At 35.5% G+C, this 21,473-nt stretch overlaps 1 protein-coding gene across 1 annotated transcript; it reads right to left on the minus strand.

Moving 5' to 3' along the window:
• Nucleotides 1-1,850: 1,850 nt before the first annotated feature.
• Nucleotides 1,851-13,156, minus strand: LOC115982648 (serrate RNA effector molecule). Its single transcript, XM_031105304.1, has 12 exons — nt 12,512-13,156; nt 11,766-11,893; nt 10,814-10,871; nt 8,884-8,958; nt 8,711-8,785; nt 8,586-8,633; nt 8,341-8,409; nt 7,445-8,245; nt 7,317-7,365; nt 5,359-5,639; nt 5,065-5,247; nt 1,851-2,273 (listed from the first exon to the last, which is right to left on the minus strand). Exons 1-12 carry the CDS (start codon nt 12,874-12,876, stop codon nt 2,186-2,188), a joined length of 2,220 nt encoding a protein of 739 aa, XP_030961164.1. The 5' UTR covers nt 12,877-13,156; the 3' UTR covers nt 1,851-2,185.
• Nucleotides 13,157-21,473: the final 8,317 nt, after the last annotated feature.

Genomic DNA, 21,473 nt, shown 5'->3' on the forward strand with positions numbered 1-21,473 from the left:
AATTACTTTTATCATCAAGCTAAGACACCAATCAATTTTTAGTGTAAACTGAGTTCAAACCCCATATTTCTTATTCGATTACAAAAGATTCTACCAATTGAGACACTGTAACTCTTTAAAAAAAAATTTACAACTATAGAAAATCAGTTGGAAATTAGCTTTATAGATTCACTCTCCAAAAGTGAAAACACCATCTATAATCCATTCTTGGATTCGTTGTGATAATATGGTGGCTTCTTGGATCTTGAATGCAGTTTCTCCACAGATTGTATCAGGCATAATCTACAAGAATACAGCCGTGAAGATTTAGAATGATCTTAGAGAAATGTTTTCTCAAAGAAACAATCCTAAAGTCTTTCAACTGCAAAAGGACATTGCTGCGATCTCATAAGGTGAATCCTCAATCCAGTCTATTTCACTCAATTGAAAGCATATTGGGATCAATTGCAGAATTATTGTCCTTTTCCAACTTGTTCTTGCGAGAAATGTACCTGCAATTTGACTCAGAAGCTCGCTAATCTTCAACTCCAAGATTCAATGATGCAATTTCTCATGGGGCTTAATGAGTCTTTTGCTCAAATCAAGGGGAAAATCTTGTTGATGGAGTCAATTCCATAGATCAATAAGGTTTATTCACTATTGATTCAAGAAGAAGCACAGAGAAAGTAGGTCATCATTCACCAATTCATGTTGAATCAACAGCTTTGGCTACCAAAGTTTTCACCAAGGGAAAAGAGAAATCAATTTGTAGCCATAAAGTAGTAAAACGGGCCATACAGTGGAGACATGCTACAAGATTCATGGCTTCCCTCCTGGTTTCAAGTTCAATGGAAAGAACTCTCTCCTGTGAACCAAGTGAGTGTTCAAGATGAGTCTACTAAATACATATTTAGAACAATAACCAAAAAAACAAAAACAAAAAAAGACCCGATTTTGAAAGCTGAAAAAGATAATAGATTTAATCTCAAACCTGGAACCTCATTGTTCCTAAAACTTTTCAATATCATATATAATACAGGCACAAGGTAAAGAGGTATCATCTTGTGAATTGTAAGGTCAAATCCCTCTACCAAGTTGATATCTTCCCTCTCAATCCCATTTGACACTTCCCAATCAAAACAGTACAAAAGGTTTGCAATGTAACCATGACCGTAGTGGCTCTCATTATCATGCCAAGACACATTCTAGATCCTACCGGACCCAAATGGTATGAGTTCAAAATTGTGACCCTTAAAATCAATGGCATTGTCCTCAAACCTCTCATGATGAAACTCATTCAGATTCTTCCAAGTGTTTAGGTTTATCCCAATAGCTCAAGCATTAATCAAGATTCTTAATTTTGCGCTAATATCATAACCACCTATCTTACAATGCAACATTGTCTCATGAAGAAGTAAAAGGATAAAGGGTAGTTAGAGGGTGGAACCTTTTAGAATCTCCTTCACCACCATTTCTAAGTATTGAAGCTTTTCTAACTTGTTTTCATACACATTCGGTTTCCTTCCAACACAACTTCTAATTTATGCTCAGACTTGCGGCTGAATGGTTGTATTTCCCATGAGAATTGCAATGGTTTGATCACCTAACGGTGATACCACCGATGAATGAAAAGATATTGTCAAGATGCTATTTAACTAGCATACAGCTATATTTTTGTATTTCTAACGAGAATTGCAATGCTTGGATTGCCAATTGGTTTTATTTCGGATGGCTGTGATTGGAAATGCAAATGGATCGGAAGTTCTATGTGGAGGGGTGATAGATAGACAAAAGTTCCAAGCGATGGAATTTAGAGAGAAAATCGAGGCCAATGTTTCTTTTAAAAACAAAAAAAAAAACAAAACCCTACAACAGTAAAAATTGCTGGTCCTAGATGTAATTTTACTTTTCAATGAAATCAATCTTCGAAATGGGACTTCCAAAAGTCTGTAATGTTAGGGAAGTCCATGTACAAGGATTTTCCAGTGCACAATCTGCACAAGAATGGTTCATTTTCAGAAAATCAATTTTCATAACTGGATCCAAACCACAAACTTCAGAAAAATTAAGGGAAACAAACGGAAACCATTTCCAAATCTAATATTGAGTCAAATTTACAATACATTTTGTTAACTTTTGAATATTCCCACCCCAAATTTAAAGAGACGTCTCCTTCCAAAATAAAGCTAGTGGGAGAAAGAATACATCAAAAGTTCAGGTCGTCAACACTTCTTGTGGAGCTTCTATAGTCTATCACAGTGACCTCATCCTCTGGTGCATCTAGGTCTTGATAACTGCACAAAATTAAATGCAATCAGCATATCTTCTTTATATCATCAGGAAGGCAGAAGGACACACACAGGGAAATTTCTTAAGCTCTAAAAGAAAGCACCAGAAACAGCAATGTCAAATACCAGCCAGAGAAATTGTATCACCATTCATATCCCAAAATTTTAAATACACAAACAAGAACTTGTTTCACAATGGCAATTTGATGGCATTGGCAAAACAATTTTGAGCATCATCAAAAGATCAATAGAGATGAGTTGATGTTCGTGTGTATGTGTGCATGTGTGTGTATAAACATATATAATAAATGCATGTATGTTCATGAGATATATGTATGTGTACACACACACAGAACTCTTTGTAAATGTCACATCACTTAATAACTTCTTCATATATATATATATATATATATATATCACTCAATAAATTTTCTTTGAATCAACGTGTGTGAGTGTGTGTGTGTGAGTGAATATCCACACACACATCATATATACACATCATATATGTATAAGTATATTCAAGAGATATATGTGTTTACACACATTTTCACCTGTATTGGTTTAATCTTCTAATAATTCAAAATATTCAATAAACGCTTTGATTTATTTTGAAATGTAATCATCAATGGCTCTTATAAAAGAAATAAGAAAATGAATCATGTGACTAATATGTTTTTTTATTGGAAAACATAGATGCTTTTTTTTACTAATATATGCATTATTATCTACTACTCAAAACTCTAGTAAAAATATATATATAATTTGATTTCACTAGTTCAAACTTCAAACCAAGTCAGAGGAAAAAAATAAAAGTCTACCTTTATCGTTTTTAAATTTATATGAATGGGCTTGATCAGTAAGTAATCTAACCTATTTATGTAAAGTCATCAATATCAACAGATTCAACAGGCCAAAACCTCATATCATAGTTTATCCATTTATATACATAAGCACACGTTTAAAAAAGAAAAATGGCAGAATAGGATGTCTGGCCTATAGTTTGAATAAAATTACATGACTGACTTTGAAGAATACCATTATTATCTCCTCTTTGATTTAATAAAACAAATAACCATTCTTGTCCTTTAGCTTCTTTAAATGAATACCACTCACCACTGTTCCTTCTCACATTTTGGTCTTCATTTAAAATGACAAGACAATTATAGTTAGGGGTGTACAGGCCACTGATTTCACTGACCTGTACCAACATTGCCAAGCCATACCAACCGCTTCAAGCCGCAGCCAATGTGCTCGGCAGTGGTGCAAAGTGACCTGTGCCCACAAACTGATGTTAACCAATCTCAATAAGGTGTTTTAAAAACTACCCTAAACCAAAATGTCCTTCCCCCCCCCCCCCCCCCCTCCCCTCCCCTCTCCTCTTCCAAAAACCAATTTTCCCCCTTCTTCCTATCACCCACAAAAGGCCAAACACCTCACATTCTCACTACCCATATCATAACCTTCAATTCTCCACCAATTGTTGATCTACAAAGTGTATTATTTTCACAAATCTAAATGACTTCTACTCCCTCCAACAACGATGAAGAAACATTTGCCACCACAAATGACCTCAATAGCCCTCTCAGTTCTCCCCTTCTCCACCCCTCCGATTGGGCTCCTTCACTGACAAACTTCCCATCTCACAGCGACTTCTTTGTTGCTTGTGTTCAATCGATTTGCTGGGGTGCCTCTTGTGGTTGATGTGTTAATGAATGGGACCAACAAAACCAACCATGTCAAAACAAAAAACCACCCCAATAAAGCTTAGCTTCCCCTTTCCACCGGTGTGGCTCGAATCCCATTTTTGAAAAGCCAATAAGGACAGAGCGGTGCAAATATCCCTGCAAAATCCAAAAGCCAACCGCACCATCCAATGAACAGCCCTAATTAGTGCACCATCTCAAGTTCAATCCTCTCATATCTCCCACTCTCTTGTCTTCGCTCTTGTTACACACATTTTACAGAATATTGCCTCACAAAACATGGTTGCATGGTAGACCTACAACCATGTTTCAACAATGCACCCTCGCTCTTTTATATAAATTATAGCCTTAAGGGGAGCGGGAAGAGAAGATTTCAATTAGTGACCTCCACTCCAAGAGCTGTGCCTTTAACCGATTATGCCACCCCTTGAGGTTTACAACAATGTGTTCTCATATTAACAGTCATCTCCATTTTCAAAGTATCTACCAATAATCAAGGTTCTCTATCCCTTAAATCCCATCCCATTTACACTCGACTAGTATCCTAAAGATTTTGCAATAATTCTTCCCATTATAAAACCTATAAAAAAATAATAATAAATAAATCTTAACCTCGGTATTTTAAACCAGCATCGGCTTCAACAAACTAAATTTGGACAAAAATATAAATAATAGCACACAATCCCAAACAAGCCTAGCAAGTTACATTGATTGCATACCTCAGCATTTAGTAAACATGCTTATGCTCAGCTTATGTGATTGACATTACAAGTACTTGTTTCATCCATAACATTTTCCAAATTATGCCTTACTTTCAGGTCATGGTTTTTGTATTCCTACCAAAACCAGTGAATTTTCCCCCTTTGATTTGTAATAAAGGAAATTATATGCACCTTCATAGTTGTAGCTCTCCAAAGTCACTCTTGTATTGTATTTTTTCACCCTAATGGAATGACACCCCACACAAAGCATGCATGCACATGTACAAAAAAGGTCTTGAAGTTTGTGAATTGACTAAATACAAAACAACACTAAAAGAAGAGAAAGAACACCATGAAGTTGGAGGTTAGGCAAAATCTTTTATTGCAAATTACCTGCGTAGACGTCGAGGATCCTGTCTAAAACCTGGAGAAAAAGCAAGAATTGGGGCTGGCCCAGTTAACTGCGGCCCTGGCCGCCCAACTCTACCGCCACCTTCAAAAGGGGGAGGACCACCCTGCTCTCGCAACATCCGCATTGCTACTTCAGGCGGAGCAGGAACAAAAGGCCCTAATGGACTGCAGTCACAACAATATACAAGCTCTCATTGAAATGAAAAATAATAATAATAATAAATACCAATTTCCATCTTGATTTACACAATATTGCCACAAGCACTATTAACATACCCAGCACCAGGAACAGGCATCAATACCGGCGGAGGAGCTATATCTGAGGGGAATGGAGGAGCACCGTGCATTCCTTGTCCACCAAAAGTGTTGAACATTGGTTCATCAAGATTTCCTCCATCTGGACCATCTTTGTTGGAGAGGTAATCACTTGGATGCAGGTTTTCAGACCTATCATATTTTTCACCACCATTAGCTCGAATATCACGTTCTCTACGGCTGCCACGCTCATCTTTCAATCGATTATCAGAACCTAGCCTACGCCTAATTGGCTTGTCCTTCTGCAAAGAAAATTCTTTCTTTTTAACAATGAGTCATGAGACAATGATACTACTACTCTGTCCTGCTTTGAAATCGCAGATGTTTAGAAGAGAACAAATACAATGACCTTATCAAAATGTCCAAAGGTAAGCATCACTTTAACAAGTGCCTTAGTTGCTTTTTTCTTTATAGGTAAGAGAAATACAGGAACATGTTGACAAAAAAGTTGACTATTTTAAAGTAGACATTTATTCTGAGGCATCCCAAACAAGAAAACAAGATGCTCATTAGGGAAAAGTTGGTAATAATAACCAAAAACATCATCAACAACGTTAATGGTGACACTGGAACAAACAGTGGGATTACCAGTAACAAAAGGGGGGATGCGGTTACATATCTTTTCATGTAAGCTTCTCTACATAATCAAAGATTCAAAATTAGAGAGCAACTAACAATTACTTCCAAACCAGATTGTAGTAAGTTGGAGCAGATGAAAACATAAATCTAAAATTCAAAATAGACATATTTTGGTATCAAAATTAGAGGGCAACCAACAATTACTTCCAAACCAGATTGTAGTACGTTGGAACAGATGAAAACAGAGATCTAAAAATCAAAAGACATAATTTTTGGTATTGATTACCTAAATTTGACATTTAAAATAAGTAGGCTTTACATGTTGCAAAACTTAATGAGCTCAGACCCAGGGTGTAAAGTTTATCCTATCTGAAATACAACTAAATTTTAAATTCATAAAATTTAGTCACAAATCAGAGACTGACCATGGGGAGGCAACATGAAATTGAATCATAGTGGTTAAAAGAATAGGTCTAGTAACAAGTAATAACAAACTGATATCAAGTTATATGTTTACCACTAGCGCTGCCCATGGATCGGGCAGGCTCAGACTTACCCTCAACCTGCCACTCGACCCGATCACATCAGGTTGGGAAGGAAACGAACCACTACCAAACGATCATCCCAGGTTATCAACCAAGCAAATCAACAGGTTTGGCGGTTGTATCCATTGGATTCTCAGTTGGCAAGTTGGAAGGCGAGGGAGACGAAGTCGAAGAAATGTGAGGGAGATCTCAATCTCCAGGGTTGCCACTGCCAGATCTCAACCTCAACGGTCAGATCTCAGACATAATTAATACGATTTTTTTTATCCATAAGAAAAGATATTTATTGATGTACCAAAAAAACAGGCGCCAAAGCCCAAGTACATAGGAAGTATACCATGGACACTCTAAGCAAGAAAATTTTAACTAAGATATAAACTGTCCATTATCACTAACAGGTCTGAATCTAGACCAGGAGATGATGACCCCATAATTCTCTAGCTACATCAAAATGCAAAAAAAGTGGTCTATAGCCTCCCCATCGGACTTAAACATACCCCACCAATCTGGAATTATAATTTCCCTTTTCCTTAGATTGTCAGTAGTTAAAATCTTCCCTTCCACAGTGGAGACCAAATAAAAAAACCAATATGAGTGACTAACCCGCCAAACTACCCACTAGGGGAATTATAAATCCCAGCCAGTCAAAAGTTTGTAATAGGAATTTTATTTACTCGTCAGGGAAAAAAAATAAGATTTCTAAGAGATATACCATAATTAATGGGAGTTTTATAAATAGACATGTTAAGGTACTATGTAAGCCAAGACAATCCACAGAACACTGATAAGCCATACCTGTACAGGTTGCTGCATAATTGGTGTTCCACCAGGTGAATCAGCATCACTGTGAATGATGTAAAGTATTTGTCACTGCATCTTGAAATCAACACATAAAGAAAAAGCAAGATGCTAAAAGTACATACTTCATGTAATTTTGGAAATACAGCTCTTCACGCACTTTGGAGGTCAACTCCGTTAAAAGTTCAGGGTGTTTCAGTTTAAGATGCTTGTGCACAAACTCAGAAGCATGAAACAGCTTTGTGCAACCCTTGGCTCCACAACCATACTTCCAGCCATACTTCTCGTCCCTAATCTTACGGACATAAGGATCTAAAAATTCAACAGCAGCAGTGTCTATCTTTTCCTTAGCTGTCATCACTTCCAAAGGGTCTTGACCCCTCAGCCTCTCCTGCCAACGTGAGTCAAGTTTATTTTCCCACTCAGCCCCATCAGTATTTGTAACAGAGGTCTTCCCCTCCACTCTCACATGCCGGAGACCCTTAGCTTCACTTGTCTCAATCATTCCATAATAATCTAATCCATGGATTCGCCATAAATAAGTAATGAGTGTATCTAGTAGCTCAACGCCCTCCAGGCCCTTGACAGAGTTTAAGCCCCGTATAATAATTACTGGACCAGTGGAGCCACCATGAGACTTCTCTCTATTTGTTATGTCATTATCAGAGCAACATAAAATATTTTCCTCGATCCCTTTTTCAGAATCAAGTTTACGTACAAGTGCCTGTGCTTGTTCAATGTCAACATGGATTCGTCTGGGATCAGAACTGATGAGGTGAGCCTTAGGAGCTGCTGAAAGATCAGTTTCTTTAGCTGGCCCCCGACCATGCCGTCTTCTTTTGCCACCTACGTCTACTTCATCCTCAGAATTTGGATCACTATTCTGTCCTGATTTATTTGATGATGAAGCATTGACACCAGGGCCTCTGCATGATAGAATGTAAATTACTTGTCTGCTATCATAGATAATAATATTTGATGGCAAGATTAAAATATGCCAAAAAGATGCAGCAAATCTTACAAGTCCAATGTTCCACTTTGTAAATCAAGTAAAAAATCCTTCGCAACCTTTCTTGCAAGTTCATTCCTCCTAAAAGGAAACACCAATAAAAATAAATCAGTACCTTCGGGGAGAAAAAAAAAGCAAGAGAACGTGCAGTTAACATTAGTTAACCAAACTAGAAACAAATATTGTAAATTTTCAGGCCCACAAAATTTCTTCAGCTAGATTACAAACTGTATGAATCACATTCTTTCATCATATACCTTTCTATGACAGCAATTAGATTTGTCGGGTGATATTTGTCCTTCAACCTACATAGGAAAGAAAGTTCAATTAGAATGATGTAAGTAAAAAGAAAGCAATTAAGAACACGGCAGATAAGAAATACCATTCCTCGTCTTTATGAGCATCAAAAAAAGCTCGTTTCTGAGTTGAAATATACTCAGACTTGTATTCTTGATATCTGCATGAAACGCCAAGATCACTCACTTATTTTAGAATGATAACAAGATGGGCTCAAGATTGAACTCTAAAGTAATTAGGATACTCCCCAATATGTACCTGCGCTCAGCTTCAGCTGGTAGTACATCATCCTCTAGCTCCTGAATGAATTGCTTATATGACATCAAACCCTCTCTGAAAACATTTATTTATTATGTCACGTTGCTGGGTAAAGAGAATTATAGCTCCAATATGAAGATGTTATTGATTTTCAAAAGCTTCACCATATATATATATATATATATTGGATAGGTAAGAAAATTTGTATTAATAGAATACTACTCCATTAAAGAAATGAAGTAGGTAAAGAGTATATGTAGAAGCAACAAAAAGAAAACAGAAAATTATGTACAAATTATAGTTAAAACTTTGATAGTCAACCTAGCAATCATAAATATCCTTAGAAAATTAAACTAATCTAAGCATTAATGTGTCAACAACTCTTAATTGCTGTTTTATGAGCCCATGACCAGAGTGAACAAACTTTGGCAAAGGTATTAGATTTCAGTGTCCATATTAAACCCGGATTTTAATTTAATGAAATTGCTGCAATGGACATTTTGAATTAAAGGAAATAGAAAAACCCTGGATTTTGGATAAATCAATTAATGAGCACTTGCAACTGGAAGAACTCAACTCAAGGAAGTGTTTAATTAATTGATTTGGTTGGTTACACCATTCTTGACACCACACTAATTTCATGGCTATATAAATATATATATATATATATATATATTCCATGACTTCTTTTCCTACATCAGTCATATCTCTTCTAGCCTTTTGCTTGTCAAGTAGAACTTTACAACTCCACCTTATATAAGTTCAAACCAAATTTCTCTAATTTTCCCATTGATACCACTATGTTATACCCTCAACTTGAACTCTATCCACTCTTGTGTAACAAGCATTTATACCCATTCCAACTACACTTAAATCACAATGATTTTCAAAACTCTAACACAATGTACGACATGTAAAGCTGGTTTCGTATCCATCTAATCGCTTTTTCCTCTGGAAAAATTTGGACTACATTGCCACATGTCCATTAACATAATTATAAAAAGTAATAAGGAAAATAGAGTAAGTATACAAAAATAATAGCTTAGATGGTTTAAACCTTCAGCTATACATGATTCCCTACTACCACACTGTTTTGAGTGTTCCAGTACAACTCAAACTCAAAACCTAAAAAGAAATTGAAGTCCATTCTAGAGGTTAAGAAAAAAATTTAGAGAGAGAGCAACAATAATAATGAAACTAATATTGTTATCCACATGATACAGATCCATGTCAATGGTGATGATTTCAAGCATGGAGTCATGGAGAATGCTCTGGTCTTTACACTTTCACTCCATTATAATCTACATGCATCAAAGATATTAAATGAAAACCTCATTGGAAAATCTTCTCTTCTATTAACTTCTAGAAACAGTAGATGAACTAAAACAATAAAATACCCAATAATTATTCCTAGACAAAGCCCTATGCAATAGTAGCAGTAAAAATTACATTTCCACCATTCTCTGCCTGATTATCATTAATCTTAAACTAATGACTCAAATTACAAAATTAATTAATCCTATATTTCTACTTACATAACCTTTGTAACCTATCAACTCCTGTGACCTGTCCCAACACATGTTGCAGATAGGCCCCAAATGTGAAAAGCTCTAGGTCACCAAACTGAAAATTATTATAAAAACAGCATCAGTATTAGAAAAAGATGCTGCTCAATCAAATGCAGATGACCAAGTGGATTATCTTTGGAACTAATTACTTTTTCTGTCTCTCCAATCATTGTTATTGTTACTTTCCATATGGACTCGCCTAAAATAACCAGATAGATAACTCTTTTTCTGACAATAGAGTAATAAAGACATTAGCATTAAGGCATAGATCATGCAAACAAAACAGGAATGACATCATGAAGATAAATGAAACCTCAACCAAAAGTGAAGTAGTGAAGTACACAACATGATCAAATGCAAACCTTTGAGTAGTCCCTATATTGGAAGCATCACTATATCCACCACGGCCTGAATCCCAATCTGCAAAAAGAATAGAAGACAATAGGCTCTAAGTAAGCAAAAAACATGACAGTAAGAAGAAACTGTAGCCATGCAATAACAAGTGTCACCTAAATAAGACTACTGGAACTGGATACATGCTACACTGTCTGCATAAAACTATGCCAACACCACCAAAGACTTGGATACATCGGTGTAACTATGCTTTATGTGGCCGATATGACTAGAAACAAACAATAGTGTTTCTACTCCAAGTTCCAGTCTTTAGAGTCCTGGCTTCAGCTACTCCAACTTCTTTACTGTAGCTTACTACTGATCTTTTAGAAAATATTCTGTATCTTTTTGTTATGCTATTATCATAATTTTTCCATTATGGAGATTCCTTCTATATAAGGTGCCTAGAAAACATACAACTTCATGCTTCTTTGACACCATGTTTTTTTGAATGGTTAAATTTTCTATGAAATATATAAGAAGCCTTCAAAATCAAACAATCTACAAAAGTATCATTAAAGGGTTTTTGGAACTAAATCTCCTATCTAGCATGCAGCAACTTAATGCTTACTTCATATTGGAGTCTCTTATGCAAGTTGTTCCTTTCAATCTATGGCTGACAATTTTGCAATTTACTGGTTGAATTTGACCCTAAACATTCATGGTATTCAAAAACTACATATATATACAAGTGCACACAAATATAAAATCTCCCATCTACTAGTGCTACACCCTTTTATCATTTTTTTATATGAATTTTTTTTAAGTTTTTTTTTTAGATAAAATAACTTAATTAAAAAAGCATAAAAGCGGTGCAATACACAAGGAGTATACAAAGTAACATCCAACTTCTATCATGTTTTTAAAAGAACATAACTTATGAAAAAAATGTATAATTAAGAAAAAAAGTTGAGCAGTTACCACTGGGAGGACCACTCTGAAAGCCACCAGATGAACGACCCATGTACCGGCCATGAGGCCTTTCATCAGCATACCCATGCCTACCTCCCATCTCACGTTCATATCCACCAGCATAATCGTAACCTAACCTGTGCCAACGGTCAATGAAATGATAGTAGTTAAGCAAATTGAGCCCAAAAAAAAAAAAAAAATATGAATCATATTTATACCCAAAAAAACGATACTAAAAGTACATACATACATATATAGGAAATCCAATCCATAAACATAAGCATAGAGTAATTAAACAACAATCACTTTTGAGGCATGACAGGTGGAATAGAAGGAAATTGAGTAGAGCACTTGAGCCAAAAATGCAAGAAGCAATATTGATGGTGCTCTTTTTTCATCTATGTTTCCATTCAATCTACAATTTCGATAATTTCAATGGGAGAGGGGAGATTTGAACCTAAGCGTCTCTGTTGGAAACTTCAAAAGGTGTCAATTGAGATACAAGGCTCTCGCCGCAAACTTCCTAGTCCATATTCTCTCCAATAACGAAGTTTAGGAAGACTGTGTCCAAAGTTTATTTCCTATAAATACTCTTCCATTGAGCATGGTATATATGTATATATGCATTTGCATACAAATTTTCACCATTTTCAGTAACAAATTCATAAGATGGTAATAAATCTATGAAATTGGCATCGAATTGAATTGAATTGAATTATTGAATTTGAGAGAGAGAGAGAGAGAGAGAGAGCGACCTTCTATCGCCGGGTCCTCCTCCTCTAGGGCTTCCTCTCCGGCCATCATCGTCCCTCCTCGACCGCTTATAGGGAGGCGGCGGCGAGCGTCGAGGGGGAGAGTGCCTTCGATCCCTATACGGCAGTGGAGGTGGCGGGCTCATGCTGCTCCGCCTCTTGTAGTCCCTCGGTGGGGGCGGAGGGGACCTGTTCCGCTCGTAGAAATCGGCTCGGCGCTCTCGCTCTCGCTCGCGTCGTCTCGGAGGAGCTGCTGGTGGTGGTGGCGGCGGCGAGGATTGCTGGAGGGGTGGTTTTTCGGCGGATTTCTCCTTGCGGTCACGGCGGCGGTCGAGGGACTCGACCGGCATGTTCATGACCTCGGCCATGGGAGCTGAGCTGAGCTGGTGGGCGAAACCCTAGGAAGGAAGGAAGCAGAAAGTTGAAAGAGCGTGGAGATGAAAAGAAACGAGTGAGGATCAGAGAGTTGTGAATCGTAGCGTAGCGTGTGCGTAGCTGTGGCTCTCTGACTCTGACTCGGACTCGGACTCGGACTCGGACTTTAGAGACTCACTTCGACACTGAGGAGGCTACTATTGCATTTCCTGCCAGCTGGACCTGGTCACTGCTGGTGGTATTCGGGACTCGGGAGCCGTGTGCGTAAAATTAATACGCAAATTTCGTATGGTTTTTTTTATTTTATTTATTTTTTCCCTGAATCCTGTATAACGACTTTCTTGTTTCCCACACTATTTTCCTTTTCATATATAATTTTTGAGTACTCGTTCTATCACAATTTTTTTGTTACAATTCTGACATGACAGATGATGAGTAGTGGTTACTAAAAATTTAAATTATACAAAATTTAATTTAAAAAAATAGCTTGAATATATCTGTGGCAGGCAAAAATAAGTCAAACTTGCTTTTTTTTTCTCACACAATTAATTTGTAGAACTGAGATGCCAATCAACCTTTGAAATCCTTGTTCAAATGGAATGAACTAACAAGAAATGAATAGATTAACGTTAATTTTGAGTATGAGACATGAGGGTTGATTAAAGATAACCTCGGAAGGCATATATTATGTTCCTCGAGTTTGGTTTGAGATTCCCATTACACTTGTTTTAGGATTACAATCACAATTTTCTATCTCTCCCTGTTCACAGATGATCTTCTCCATCTCACAGAGGTTTCTTTGTCTTATATAGTCTCCTAGGTTGTATCTTAGCCTTCCACTTGGAGGGTTAGAGTTCATTTCCCTTAATACTTATCCCATCAGGACTTTACTAGAAGGTTTTTGCCTTAGGCTATGAGCTATGATGACACTATTCAGGGGTTATTTCCTCATTGATGCGGTCAGTTAAGTGGGTTCAGAGTATTGAATGCGGAGGTGATGGATGTTTTATCTACATTCCTCCCCTTCTTGCTTGACAACAAATCTTCCTCCTCTTTCACGGTTTGTGCCTGTTAGTCTTCAGAACTAGTTCTCGGCCCTTCCAATGACACGTTAGTAGCCTCGAGGTCCTCGGGCATTGTAGTCTCCTTATGCTTGTGATGAGTTGTTTATATTTTTCGAAGGACTTGCTGTTGGTGCTTCCTGAGGTCTGCTCTTTTGATTTTGGACTTCTCCCACTTGCCCCTGATCTCAGATTCTCGTCCTCCCACAAAATCCATATTGCAAAAAAAAATAATAATAATAATAATAAAATACATAAGTGTTACCATTTTTTTCTACTAAAAAGGAGAAGAAAAAAAAGGATTGATTAGACATAAAGTGGGAATTGAGAATGATGAGATGAAAATAATAAAGTAAGAAAATTGAAATGATAATAAAGAATAGAAAGAAAAATGAATGATGATGTCTGTTACAAATGTGAGTTGGGTTGCTAAAGAAAGCAAAATTATTGTCATTGCAAAACCAAAAAGAGTATAACTGATGACACTATCAAGGAGAACTCATGACTACAATATTTTTCTTGAGGGGCCATAATTATTTTTGGAGTAATGCACATCAACAACATTTTAAAACAAATCTTATACAACAATTGGTTATTAGTGGTTTAAAAAGCTACGTCAATGTTGTCCCAAATTAGAATTAGTAACTGATTTCCGCTTATCACATAAGAGTTGTTATAGAATTATTATAAAAATGTTGTGAATGTAGCATTATTTTTACTTTTATTGAATCAAAATTCTTATAATTCTCAAATCAAAGTGGTCAATATTTTTATTAAGATGATCAAAATAAGTTAGTTTAGTGTGTGTGTGTGTGTGTGTATTTGCAAGTATATATATACATTTTTTGGGAAGATACACGTAGAGCCACCCTTGTCACTTACACACGGACTCACTTTTTTTTTTCACCAATCATACTCTGTCATGTAACGCAGTTGTGGCAAGAAGTTGTAAAAAAATGTAGTCCTAGATTCTTTCATAATTTTTGCAAAGTATATATGGTGAAATACTAAAATTGTCAAAATAGTCATATAAATTACTCTCTTTCTCTCTCCCTTATCCCTATACTTGTTTTTATTTTTTACCATAACCCCTTGAATTAAGAGTACATAATCATTCCATCAACTTACTTAAAAAAAATAAATAGTAATTGTCTCACATTGCTTAAGAAAATGTGTTGTTAACTTACCCCATACTTTCTCAAAAGTTATCATGATTTTTTAGTAGAGTTTGTGGTGTGCTTTTATGTTAGAACTTATTTCTCTCTCCCTTGTGTGTATGTGTTTGTTTCTAAAAACAAAATATAAAAAAAAAAAAAAAAAAAAAACTAAAAAATGGTAAATCTTAAAGCTTTAACAATTTAATGAATTTTTTTTTTAGAGTTTCAATTTATAACGTCCACTTCTAATAATTGTGCTTTTTATTATCAAACAAAAACACAAATTGATTTTTGGTATAAGCGAGGATTGAATTCTAGATCTTTTATTCAACCATCATAAATTTTACTAGTTGAGTTAACTGGAACTCACAACAATTTATAAACTTGTTGTAGTGAATCCTTCTTTTAATCCTAAAATAAAAATACTTATTTTTATTAGTTCTTTTCCATGGACTTACTACTTAAAATATATATATAATGATTTCACTCCCCCAATTATTGCCAAAAAGACTAAGAGATAGATTCATCATTCTATTACAATCAATTCCATAACTAGAAAAAAGAGCTAATGCCATTGGAAGGTACAATACCTTATGTAAGGACTCATTTTGTAGCCTAAGCCCAAGGTGTATGATCTTGGCCCAGTGAGCCCAGTACAATGAATTTGTAGAGAATGGATTAAAGAACTAGGTCTTAATGAGTTGAACGATGGCTAGTACTGAATTAAATGACAATCAAACACAAATAAGAGATTCTGATATCAATGGACTTACAGTTCGAGGAGGTCTCACTTTTATAAATTGATCACAATTTGGTACAAGTACAATTTAGATTGCTACAGTATTTTCTCTCTATTTTTCTGATCCCTTCTCATGGAGGGCCTCTCACATTATATAGCTCACTTTGAATCATCTTAGTCCTACACTTATTGTTCATTTGAGTCCTTACTTGAGTGTCTGTCTCATCAGACACCCTCTTTGGCTTTTTGTGAGTTGTGGTAGCCAAGACAGCACTGTTCAGGGGTCTTCTCCACATAAATGCGGCAAAAAAAGTAGCTGCAATGCATTTAATGTGGTGGTAGCAGCTTTTCCTTAGATATTTTTGGGTTTCCTTCCATCTTGTATATTCATGAGGCACGTCCCTATCACTGGAGTTTCTTGGAGGGTCACTCTAATTACTGGAATACATACTTGAGCTGCATTCATCATATCCGAGGAGGAGTTCCTCCTCGAATCACCTTCCATTCATTCCTTACTCATGAGACTTTAAATTGGAACCCCTCTTAACTACTTGTCTCTCCTCGGACCATTCAACGTCCTCAAACAAAGTCCAAGACCCAATATATGATTTTGGGCCTTTAGCCCTACACCTTATATGAAGTACATTAAGTCATTCAATTAAATTAAAAACTCGGGTGGATTTAACTTAATTATCCTTTAATAATACATCATTGTTTGTGTTTTATTGGTTAATGCAACCAAACATTCAAATTTGATTGGAAAACCTAATATACTGCACCTAAGATACTATATATCTAAGTTTTAGCCCAACTTCAAATCAATCATGTGTTACTATTATGGGTGTTCACCAATCTGCACGACCATGCCTAAATCAACCAAAATAGCCCACAAAATGGAGTAACCACACCGCATTGCACCCATATATATATGAGAAATGTTAACCAATGCCCTAAGCACATTGAGTTATGAACTATTTTTAGAAATGTTTTATTGAGAGGATGATAAAATAATAAATGTTGTTGATAACTTTTTATATTTCTCATAAAAGTGCTATCAAAACTTTCCTATTATGGTTTAATAAAAAATTATTAATTATTATTAAATATATATTAATAATTTAATATTATATGAAGTAAATGGTTAGCCTAGCGTTAGTGTGTTGCAATCTATATATATATATATTACTAAAAGCTAAAGTGTAGCATTTAATGTTGCTACGCTCATATTAAGCCACGTCAGCCGCCATGTCATTCCTATCATATTTTATGAATTTTAAATTCAATTTTAAAATAGTTTTTACCAATTAATAAAATACTAATAAAACTAAAATTATATCCAGCCCTATCTCTACTTTAAAGTCCACTTCATATATATTTAAATCCACTATAAAGCCCAAGCCCACAACCAAAGTCTTTTCAAGTAACTCCCCTTGCCAAACCTAATTGCTTTTCACAGTTACAACTTATGCTATTCCCTTGCCTTCCGTTACAACTTATACAACTTATGATTTTCACGGTTACAACTTATTCATCGTTTCAGGTTTTTAATCTTCCCCTTCCCCACCTTTTGATTCTCACGGTTTTAACTTCTATTTTGGATTCTAACAACAGTCTCTCTGTCTTCCTTCCTCTCCTCACATCTATATAAATACGTACTAATGTAAGTTGGGTGGTTCAGTTGAGGTATCCCTACATCCCAATTTCTTGCTTTATTATTTTGCTTGATCGTTTCTTTTTTCCTTTCTACATTTGTTTCTACCTATTTCATTTGTGGTGTGGATGGTTTCAATTTTGTTAGGATGTTGAATTTGTTACTACTGGGTTACTGCTGGACATGGTTCTTATAGATGAACAGGTTAGATTTGAATTGAGAATCTATTTTTTCATATATTCTTTACTCGACTCACACCTTAAAACTGAAATTGTGACTAACAAATTACTTATTAAACTAACAGGATGGTACTATACATGCTACAATTCAAAAAAACAATGTTAAGAAGTTTCAGGCACAACTATGAGAAGGACAATTATATTCACTGTCCAATTTTCGAGTAGATACTTACAAGGAAAAAGATAGCTATCGGCCTATAAGTAGAGAGAAGAAAATAAACTTTCTACGTACAACAGTTATTGAGAAGCTAAAAGAGGCTGAAGTTACAATCTCTCAACATAAATTTGAATTTGTTGATTACCAAACAATTGTGGATCGCTTTGACAATAACAAACAATTGACAGGTAGCCTAAAAAGTATTTATTTTAAAATAAGGCGTAAATGCACTTTTAGTCCTTACATTTTGACGTTTTTCCATTTTAGTCCCTACATTTTATTTTTTCCACTTTTAGTCCCTAAAATCAATTAACGTGTTCCATTTTGGTCCTTTCTGTTAGCCCACTACCGGAATTTTCTTAGGTGGCAGTCGGAGGGATTAAAATAATGATAAAAATGCCACATCACCAATGACACATCAGCATAAAATTTTAAAAAATTAATTTATTAATTTTAACAAAATTAAAAAACATAAAAACAAAATTTAAAACATAAAAATACATCAGAAAATCAAACCAAGAACATCCGTCATCAGCCATCAACTTACAACCCAGAAAATCATCTTCTCTCACTCTTCTTTCTTCTTTATTCTTTCTTGGACTCTCTCTTTCGATTTTTTGGCAGTGGATTGGAGGGGCTGTGGATCAGTGGGTCTTGTGATTTGGGTGTAACGGGTAAAGATTTTGGCCGGTGGGTTAAGATTTTGGTCAATGGGTTGCGATTTGGGTTTCAATGGTGGTGGCTGGCCGATTTGGGTGGTAGTTGGGTTGGTGATTTTCGGTTTGCGATCTGGGTTTTAGAAATTTGGTCTTGTGTTTCGGTGGTTGCGATCTGGGTTGGTGGTTTTCGGTTTGCTCGCCGTTTGCATGTATTTTGCTCGTCGTTTGCTTGCTATTGGTTTATTGTGGGTTTGCTCGCCGTGGATCTGGGTTTGCTCGCTGTGGGCCTGGGTTTTGTTTGTTGTGGGTTTGGGTTTTGCTTGGTGGAGACCATGGGTTGCTTTTTCAGAAACTTCCAACCAAACCCAGAAACAGCCACCACACCATCGCCACACAACCCACCTCTACCATATGACCCACACATCCCAAAACTTCCACCACACAACCCACACGGCCCATAACCTCCACAACCCGCCGATCTCCACCACGTCGACGCTGATCTGCACGCCCTATAGAAACCCTAAACGCCCTATAGAAACCCTAAACGCCGATCTCCACTACGACAAAGGCAGATCTCCACACCCCAAATGCCGATCTTCAAACAACCAAACCCTAAACACCAATCTCGACACCATCCGCTGATTTGTAATGAGAGAGAGAAGGAAGAGAGGGAAGAGAAATAATAAGAGTGGGTGGTGGCTTGCAGTGGACTGTGACAGTGGGTCCGGCCATGGGTGGCTCTAGTGATGGTGTTCATGACCATGGGTTTTAGCCTTGAAGAGAATGGGTTTGAAGAGAAGAGAGAGCAACATGAGAGAGAGAGAGAGAGAGAGAGAGAGAGGAGATGAGAGAATGAAGAGAGAGAAAAAAAGTCACCACAATTCTGGGTTTTTTGTGTGTTTGATTCAAATTGATGTATTTTTATGTTTTAAATTTTGTTTTTATGTTTTTAAATTTTTTTTAAATTAATAAATTAATTTTTTAAATTTATATGTTGAAGTGTCATGGTGATGTGGCATTTTAATTATTATTTTAATCCCTCCGGCTGCCACCTAAGCAAATTCCGGTACTGGGCTAACGGAAATGACCAAAATGGAACGCGTTAATTGATTTTAGGGACTAAAAGTGGAAAAAATAAAATGTAGGGACTAAAATGGAAAAACGTCAAAATGTAGGGACTAAAAGTGCATTTACGCCTTAAAATAATTATGTTTCAAATTACTTAATCAACTTTATTTGTTGCAGACATCATTGGAAAGATAGTTGGTGTTGGACCACTAGAAATTGTTCATGTTCAAGGATCTACTGTCCCAATGAGAAATATAGATATCATGAATCCAGAGTAAGCTTTAGAATGTACATATGGATTCATTGCATAATTCTACTTCAAGCTCTTTATCACTTACATATTTGTTTGCCACAGAGAAATCAAAATAAGAATTACTCTCTGGGGACCAACATCAAATGAAATTGAGGACAATTTTTACACCAACAATCGAGGACCCTTTGTCATAATAGTGACACCTACTATTGTAAAAACATTTAGAGGTAATAACTTCTTTTAAACATATCTTTTCTTTTACATAATTAACATATTTTTATTAAATACAGGGGAACGCTATTTGTCATCTACAAGTGCAACAAAAGTGTACATCAATTTAGAAATACCTGAAACTGCAACATTGATTGATAAGTATTTAGATTTTCCATACCATACTTTTGTTCTAATTTATTATTTTAAAAATAATCTTGAAACTTTTATATAGTACAATAACAATCTTCATATCAAATAATTATTCACTATGTTTTGATTTAAATCTTCTACCATCCAACAAATGTGGAAAAGACTGAAATTAAAGGAATTCCTCTACAATTCAAGCAAGAAATATCAGTTGAAAAAAGAATCACGCAAAATAGAAGAACAATCAAGCAAATAACATCTTTGGAATGGACGTAAGATGATTAGGCACTCTAACATTTTTTCCCAATAACATTATACCAATAATATATATAGTTCTCAATAAGCTTAACACTAAATACGTTTCTTTTTTTTCTTTTATATTGTAGGAAAATGTCTTCACGTGCCTTGCAACAATTGAAAATATTGAAAAAAAACTTTGGATGGTACTATATCGGATGCACAAAGTGCAACAAAAAAGTTAAATCTGAAAATGATTTTTGGTGCAGCCATTGCAAAAGTAACTCTAATTTTCCAATTCCAAGGTAAAATATAAATTACCAATTTTAGAATCGTTCAATATATGTAAACATAAAACAAAAAACAAAAAAACTATCAAACAAAAATGAAACAAATTATATATTTAAACATGCATGTATAGAATTCAACTCAACGTTGATGATGGAACAGAGTTGCCATATTTATTTTGTTTGACAAGGAAGTTGAAAAATTACTTCACACAATAGCAAGAGAACTATTAAACAAATATGCAACTGTAAGACCATACAATTAGCATGTATAATCTTTCATTTAATTTGAAAAGAATATACAAAATTATATTTAATATTTTATCAAATGAATGCAAATTCCACCATACCAAATGAAATAGAGAAGCTCATTGGAAAAACATTTGTGTTCCAACTAAAGCTTAATGACTATAATTGGAAGGAAGGATGGGAATTATATACAATTGAAAAGGTGTTTGACAACATTTCAAATGACGAAACGACAATGAAACTTGATCATATTACAATAGTAAGCTGTCAACTTTTACAAACTTAGATTATTTGCAAATCCAAATATTATGTTTTAATCCACATACTGTGTTTTAGGAACCACTGCAAAATGATGAAATCAAGGAAAGTCCATATCAGACTTCTGACAAAAACACATTTGAAGTTTTTGATACAAAACCATTCACAAGCACAAATAGTTATCCAGGTGACCCACCCAAAAAAAAAAAAAAAAG

The sequence above is a fragment of the Quercus lobata genome, chromosome 1, assembly GCF_001633185.2.
Source record: "Quercus lobata isolate SW786 chromosome 1, ValleyOak3.0 Primary Assembly, whole genome shotgun sequence".
NCBI lineage: Eukaryota > Viridiplantae > Streptophyta > Magnoliopsida > Fagales > Fagaceae > Quercus > Quercus lobata.

What these genes read in the sequence shown, in the direction of transcription:
- LOC115982648 (XM_031105304.1), bottom strand. Translation starts at nt 12,876, where the DNA reads ATGGCCGAGGTCATGAACATGCCGGTCGAGTCCCTCGACCGCCGCCGT. An exon ending in CAAAGTGGAACATTGGACTT is followed by an intron (nt 8,246 to 8,340) that starts GTAAGATTTGCT and finishes TCTATCATGCAG; the next exon opens with AGGCCCTGGTGTCAATGCTT. An exon ending in TTATGCAGCAACCTGTACAG is followed by an intron (nt 5,640 to 7,316) that starts GTATGGCTTATC and finishes TTTTCTTTGCAG; the next exon opens with AAGGACAAGCCAATTAGGCG.